The 7,918-nt window shown below is 38.9% G+C and overlaps 1 protein-coding gene across 1 annotated transcript; it reads right to left on the bottom strand.

Moving 5' to 3' along the window:
• Positions 1–2,194: 2,194 nt before the first annotated feature.
• LOC110268616 (putative uncharacterized protein DDB_G0268364) lies at positions 2,195–7,692 on the bottom strand. Its single transcript, XM_021115117.1, has 5 exons — positions 7,489–7,692; positions 7,032–7,242; positions 3,369–3,591; positions 2,846–3,280; positions 2,195–2,516 (listed from the first exon to the last, which is right to left on the bottom strand). The coding sequence occupies exons 1-5, from the start codon at positions 7,690–7,692 to the stop codon at positions 2,195–2,197; spliced, it is 1,395 nt and encodes a 464-aa protein (XP_020970776.1).
• Positions 7,693–7,918: the final 226 nt, after the last annotated feature.

Below are 7,918 nucleotides of genomic sequence, written 5' to 3'. Positions count from 1 at the left end.
ATTTTCTTTTATTCAAGCAAGGGAACACTGCATACAACTTAAGCAAGATGGAATGAAACAAGCACTTAGACTAGCAAGCTAAAATGACAATCAAAGGAAACAAACAGAATGTAGATGAATATGAAAACAGGGTACAATCACACTTCCAATTAAAACACTTTAAACTGGAAATAGTTAAGTGACAATACAACCTCTTGGTATCTTCTTGCTTAGTCCTTCATCATCATCCTCATATTTTGTATTCTTCTTTATGATGATGCATAGTCCATCCAAGAAATTGAATGACTTCCTGCAAAGATATTGGAAGTTGCTTGTCCCTCTATCAATTCCTTCCTCCATGTTCCTATTCACCACAACAAAACAAAAATTAAATCAACTTAAATGGCTGCAAAATGAAAAGCATTAACTAACTTTTGAATTTTTGAAAAATTTGAATAAGTGTTCCTCATGAATCAACAACCAAAACGTGACTTCTTGTAAGCATATATGTGACATTGGTGAATACCAAACTTAGTGTTTGTCCATGTGGTTCAAAAAATTAGATTCAATTCCTAGGATGTACATATTATGAACCTTATGCATCATCCTAGGTGCCTTGCACACCAAACATGTTGCTCACTATATGCTCCATGCAATTAGTTCAATCAAATCCTTGTCATCTTTGATTCAATCATCATGAGGACTACTTTATTTTCTTCTTTCAAACATACACTTAAAAAGGATGCAGAGCATGGTTTAACTAATGAAATTTAGGACTTAAAACAAATTTTATTCTTGTCATTTGTACTCATAGCATATGCAGAACACCAAACTTAATGTTTGGCTATATACTTCAAGAAAATGCTTGAGTACATATCCTAAGATGTCTATATGTTCATCATGCTTGAAAACCATCTTAGGGTGCCTGTAGGCACACCAAACTTAGAAATTAATCATATGCTTCAAAATGCTAAATGCAGCTATCAAATTTGTTTATGAAAGTCTGAATTCATGCTAGAAAACCATTGATTATTAACACTAAAGCAGTAAATGAAAATGATAAGCATGGCTTGCCTCCCATGGAGTGCTCTTTTATTGTCACTAGCTTGACATTTGTTCTCTGTTAGGGTGGTTGATGGTCATAGTATCTCAACTTGTCTCCTCTCACTGTGAGCTTTCTTCCAGTTTCTTGTTTGATAACCTCTATATGTTCCAATAAGAGGATCTTGTTGACAGTGTAGAATTCAGAAGGATGTGGAGGTGTTTCCAACTGTTGATAGATCAGCTTCACCTTGTCCCCTGGTGAGAATCCTTCAATTGGAATCTTCTTGTACCTCCACCCCTTTGGCACCTTTTGCTTACTCTTCTTCCCCTTTTTCTTTGACTTTTCCTTCTTGGTGATTTCAATGTTAGGAGCTTTCTTCTTCACTGTCCCTTCTGGTGTCTTTTCTTGTAGCTCCTTCTCAGTTTCTTTGTTCTCTTGATCCTTCTTCTTTTCTTCAGTCTCAAGTTTCTTTCCCAAGGGTGAATTTGCGAGTCTTGGAGGTAGTTCCTTTGGTTTCTCTTTCCAGTTTAAGTCCTCATCCTCAATCCTCATGTAGTATTTCTTTTCAGCAGGGAATTGCATTTTCTTGAAGACATTGATAGTTATTTGTTCATCGTGTGCCCTTAAGATCATCTCTCCTTTCTCTACATCAATGATGGCTCTTGTTGTGGCTAGAAAGGGTCTTCCCAGTATGATTGAATCACTTCCTTCTTCATCTAAGTCTAGAATCACAAAATCTGCTGGAAAGATGAACTTGCCCACCTTGACTAGAAGGTTTTCTACCACTCCATTGGGTATGATGAGTGACCTATTAGCTAGTTGCAACGAAATTCTTGTAGGCTTCACCTCCTCTATAGATAGCTTTCTCATCATAGAACGCGGTATCAGATTGATTCTTGAACCCAAATCACACAGAGCTTTATCAATTGGCATATTACCAATGGTACATGGTATGAGAAAACTCCCAGGATCCTTGAGTTTTGGTGGTAGGTCTTTCTGAATCACAGCACTACACTCTTGAGTTAGGATCACAGTTTCTTTTTCTTTCCAACTTCTCTTCTTGTTGATGAGATCCTTGAGGAATTTTGCATAAAGTGGCATTTGCTCTAATGCCTCAGCAAGTGGAAGGTTGATCTCTAGCTTCTTGAAGATTTTCAAGAACTTGGGGAATTATTGGTCCTTGATTTCTTTGTGCAGCCTCTGAGGGTATGGTAGAGGAAGGACATAGGGCTTCACCTCCCTTCTTTGCTCTTGTGGTTGTTCCTCTAAGACTTGCTTCCCCTTCTTTGAGGCTTGTGGTTCTTCTTTCTTCTTGGAGTTCTTTTGGTCATTCTCTTCATCCTTTGTTCCTTCTTTGCTGGTAACCTTGGTGTCATCTTCCAGTGTCTTCCCACTCCTTAGTTGTATTTCCTTGCTTTCCTCCTTGGGGTTAAGAATGGTATCACTAGGGAAGGCATTGGTTGGCCTCTTAGCTGGCTTCTTAGATAATTGCCTAATTTACCTTTCCAGATTCCTCATGGAAGCTTCATAATTCTTGTTGGCCATTTCTTGATTCTTCATCAGTTTCTCCATTATCATCTTCAAGTTCGAGATTCTTTGGGATTCGTGTTGTGGTTGTGGTTGAGTGTGTGATGTTAATGGTTGATGGAAGTTATTTTGGTTAGTTGAGGGGTTATTTTGTGGATAGAAGGTGGATGGAGGAGGATTTTATGGGGTTTTCCATATGTATTATGGTTAGTGGGTTGGTGGTTTTGGTGGCTTGTGTTGCAGAAGTTGTTTGGGTTAGAATTTCTCTGCCATGAATTCTGGTTTTCTCCCCACTTTAGATTGGGGTGGTTCCTCCATGAGGGGTTGTATGTGTCCCCATGGAAGTCATTTTGGCCAGAATTTGGATTGTGCATGTCTTGAACTTGTTCATGCTTCTGCTCGGTGTTGTAGGCTTCATAGCTCTCTTCACTTTGCCCACACACAATTGGAGGTTGGTTGATTGTACTCACTGCAGCTAGTTGCAATCCATCCATCCTCTTTGACATCATTTCTATTTGTTGTTGAAGTTGCTGGTGCATAAGCTTGTTCTGAGCTAAGATTGCATCTACACCTTCAAGCTCATAAACACCTCTTTTGGGAGCTGCCTGTCTTTCAGAGGAATAGAAGTATTGGTTGTTAGCAACCATGTCTATGAGATCATGTGCTTCTTGTGCAGTCTTCATCATTTGCAATGACCCCTCCTGAAGAGTAGTCCAAGACCTTTCTTGCCTTCATGGATAGACCTTCATAAAAGTTTTGGAGCTTAACCTACTCACTAAACATGTCCTCAGGACATATTCTAATTAATGCCTTGTACCTTTTCCAAGCTTCATATAGTGACTCTCCTTCTAGTTGTTTGGAAGTTTGCACATTCTTTTTGAGCTTGATGACTCTTTGAGAGGGGTAGAACTTGGCATGAAACTTGCTAACCAGGTCATCCCAGTTGGTAATACTTTCTTTTGGGAAGGTTTCTAGCCATTGAGTGGCCTTGTCTCTTAGAGAAAATGGGAATAGGAGCATCTTGTAAATGTCAAGATGCACTGATAATGAGTTTTGTTCGATGGTTTAGAATTTCTCTCATAGAAATAACAACTTCTTCAGTGTAAGCATAGCTCCAAACTAACAAACAATACTCACATAAAAAATATTGGTTGTCACATGTAACAAACCCCAATGAAAATTAACCGGAGTATTTAAACTCCGGGTCGTCTCACAAGGAATTGCAATGAAGTGTATGATTATTGGCTATGAAGGGTGTAAGGGGGGTTTTTGATGTTGGGGGCAAGAAATTAAATGGGTAAGAAAAGTAAATCAAGTAAGCAATTAAAGAAAGCAAGTAATAAAGAGAAAGCAATTAATGAAGAGAGAGACATTCATGGCAAAGATTGAGATTATAGGCTTTCTATCCTAGTCATGCAATGATTAATTCATCTTATTTAGTCAACTCCAACAAATAGGAAGAAAGTCAAACAAGATTAATCAATCATACCACAATAATAACAAGAATTTATCTTATTATGTCATCTACAATATTGGAAGAAGATATCATATTATCTTCCATGAGAGAAAGTCTAATAAGACTAGCTAATATCAATCCAAAAGTCCTAATCAACTTACTAATTAAATTAGCAAAAGATTAGCGTCAATGGAAACAATATTAGCTAACAACTCTAGATCACCAACATGAGTTGGGTTTTCATGACTCAAGATTGCCCAATTACTCTTTCCAAGCCAAGAATGCTCAAAATCTACTCTAAAGCCCAACCAAGCATTTTGTCAAATACTTGGTGGGTAATAAAAGAAAGCATAATAAAAGTGCAAGAATAATAAATCTACCAACTACAAATTGCAAGGAAACAAGATCAACAACTCAAATCAACAATAAAGAAACATCAAACATTAAATTGCATTAAATGTAAACAAGATCCAACAAGTGTTCATCAAAATTAAAGAGAGCAAATAAGAAAATGACTAGAGAAAATAAGAAGACTGAGACAATAGAACACTAAAATATAAAGAGAATTGAAATCAAAACAAAAATTGAAAGAGAAATTTGAGAGTGATTAACCTAACTATACCCTAATTTCTATCCTAAATCTAGAGAGAAGAGAGAGTTCCTCTCTCTAGAAAACTAACTAAAGGCTCATGTTGGCTAAACTAATTGCTCCCCCTTTGCTTGGACTTCAATTCTGCATGAAATACACTCAGAAACAATTTGGATTTGGGCCTGGGCAGCTCAGAAATCGCCCCCAGCGTTTTTTCTTTAAGTGGGCCACGTGAGAGTATTGGCGCGTGCGCGCCATGTGCGCGTGCGCGCCATGTGCGCGTGCGCGTCGCTGGCAAATTCTCAACCCGCGCGGATGCTGCATGTACGCGAGTGCGTCCATAGGCGAAATCACTTTTGCGCGTGCGCGCCTGGTGCGCATGCGCATCATTTGGTGCATTCCAAATATTTGTTTCTCCATGCATTCTCCTTTTTTGTATGCTTTTTTCCTCATTTCTTCCATCCAATACTTACCTTACGGACCTGAAATCACTCATCAAACACATCAAGGCATCGAATGGAATTAAAGTGAATTAAAATCACTAATTTAGGGCCTAAAAGTATGTCTTTACACTTAAGCAAAATTCAAGGGAGAATTACAAAACCATGCTATTTCATTGAATAAATGCGAGAAAATGTGACAAAATCCCCCAAAATAAGCACAAGATAAATCACGAAATCGGGGTTTATCAAATCTCCCCACACTTAAACTAAGCATGTCCTCATGCTAAAATCAAGAAGAAGCAAAAGGGTATTAGCATTTATTCAATGCAACTACTAAATACAATCTATCTATATGATGCAATGGCTTAGTCAAAATAAATCAACTTCCAAGAATACGCATATAAGCACAAGGGCTAAGGTATTAGCAATCAAGCAAACCACAATGGGATTGAATCATTGAAAGAGTTCACAAACTTGCAAGAGAAGATGATCATGGGTGGAAACATGTAATTGAGCGATCGAACCCTCGCCGGATGTGTATTCGCTCTAAGCACTCAAGTGTATGGGGTTGATTTACTCAATTCTCCCCTAATCATGCTTTCTAAGATTTGTTTTTCATCTAACAATCAACAATCACTTTATGCATGCATACAAATATCATGAGGTCTTTCCCATAGGTTGTAATGGGGCTAGGGTTAAGGTAAGATGCATATGGTCAAGTGAGCTTGAGATTTGAATCTTTGATTAGCTTAAACTTCCCACCTAACCTATGACAACCTATACAATTCTAAACAAACGTAACTACCCATTCTTCACTTTTCTCACACACTCATGTACTCTCTTTTTGATCACCAGACCTATGCATTGACTCTTATTGAACTTTGAACTTTGGGGCATTTTGTCCCCTTTTTATTGCTTTTCTTTTTCTTTCTTTTATATATGAGAAATTTATTAAAATTTTTTTTATATATATACAAGAGCATCAATGCATGTGGTTTACACATGATTAATACATGAATATGTACCCAATTCCCAATATTTTTCAACAAGAAAGATAAACACACTTTTATCTCCACTCAATGTTCCCAACTTTCCCAAAATTAGATGATAAACACTCTCACTAGCCTAGGCTAATCAAAGATTCAAATTAAGGGATATTTATTGTTTTTTTGCTTAGGCTTGTAATGTGCTACAATTAAGAACAAATGGGTCAAGCATAGGCTCAAAATTGGCTAACAATGGAAGATAAAAGGTAGGCTATTTGGGTAAGTGAGCTATTTGAACAATAGCCTCAATCATATAAATGCATGTATACACAATTTAATGGACATATAGAATTAAACAAATCAAGGATTACAATCATAGGAGGAGAATAATGCACACAAGAATGGAAGTAAGTGGTTATGTATGATGCAACCACACAATTAGGCTCAATTCTCACATGCTTGTGTTCTTAGCTCAAAACATGATCCACAAGTATATAGCTCAAGCAAGTTCTAAAAAAAAATTTCAACCAATTGGGGTGGTGCCCTAAAAACGAGTTTCTTGGAAATTTTCATCATATTGACTACGCTTATTCTAATGCAACATTGTGATTTAGAAAATTTTAAAAATTCTCCTAGTTTACCCCTTTTTCAATCAAAACACATTTCTTATATAAAAAGGGTTGACTAGATTTTTAGCAATCTAGAAATTATTTTCTAATCACACTCAACAACTAAGATGCAAAGCATATATATATATACTAAGAGTGTGCACAACCAAAATAAAAGTATCTACAATAGCATAAATATGTACAGTAATCCCGAAATGATCTAAAACATAAAGTGCAGAATAAAACAAAATAAAGTAGTAGCGAATAGAGATAAAAGTCTGAAAGTTCACAACATGGATGCAAACACCGGTCACAAACGGTGACCTCCCCACACTTTAGAATTAAACATCGTCCTCGATGCTACTACTGAAGCTCGGGATGGGGGTCAACAATCGCACCAGGCTGTGGCTCATGCTCAGGCTCGGGCTGTGGGACTGGAGGTGGTACTGGCTGTAGCTCAAGTACTGGCTGTGGATTGTCATGCTGGACCTCAATGGTGGTTTGCGTCTCTAGTGGTGTCTCCTGCTGTGTCGCCTCCTCGCTATGCTCCTCCTCTTGGTCCTGCTCATCAGAGGCGGGAGAGTCTGGAAGTAGAGGAAGCTCAATGCCCTGTGACACAAACACTTGGTCTATGCAGTCAAGACATAGCATAACACGACGCTCAAAGCGCACCATGAAGCGAAGAAGGTGCCGCACCAATAGATAAGTTGGCTCAGGTGTCGGTGGTGGTGGTGGTAAGGATGCTGCTGCTGCTGTGGAGGAAGAGGGTCCTGCTGCCTCAACTGCCGCTCTAGCCCGAGAACGACATCTGGCCGAGGGCTTCTCGTGCACCCATCCACCCTATGGAATAGTAACTTCCTTGTCGTCGTCATCTGGGTGTGGTGGTGTCGCATCATCGTCCTCCCACGGGACATCAGCTAGCTCAGCCAAACTAGTAACCAACGTAGGAAATGGTAGCAAGCCGTGGATGTGAGATCTCCACATGCTATGCCTAATCAGCCGGCGGAAATACACCTCTTTTCGTTCCATGAGACACCCAATCAGAATCAGCATATCCATTAGAATCTCTGAGAAGTGAGTGGTGGGCAGGACGTAGTGGGCAAAGATCTGCTGCCAGGTCCTAGCCTCCCTAGACAGATATGCAGATAGCATCCCCTTAGGCTTCTTGTTTTTCGCATCCATCACCCTGGGAGCATCTGGTGTAGCAATCACGCGCTGGTGCACGAATTGTGAATCACACTTTTCACAACTCGTACCACTAACCAGCAAGTGCACTGGGTCGTCC

Source organism: Arachis ipaensis, unplaced genomic scaffold (genome assembly GCF_000816755.2).
Source record: "Arachis ipaensis cultivar K30076 unplaced genomic scaffold, Araip1.1 Aipa1224, whole genome shotgun sequence".
NCBI lineage: Eukaryota > Viridiplantae > Streptophyta > Magnoliopsida > Fabales > Fabaceae > Arachis > Arachis ipaensis.
This window is presented reverse-complemented; position numbering and strand designations above follow the sequence as displayed.

Coding starts and splice junctions, on each gene's coding strand:
- LOC110268616 (XM_021115117.1), bottom strand. CDS start 7,692: ATGGATATGCTGATTCTGATTGGGTGTCTCATGGAACGAAAAGAGGTG. Junction 7,243..7,488: donor CAGATGACGACGACAAGGAA/GTTACTATTCCA, acceptor TTTGTGTCACAG/GGCATTGAGCTTCCTCTACT. Junction 2,517..2,845: donor AGGAACCACCCCAATCTAAA/GTGGGGAGAAAA, acceptor AAGGTAAATTAG/GCAATTATCTAAGAAGCCAG.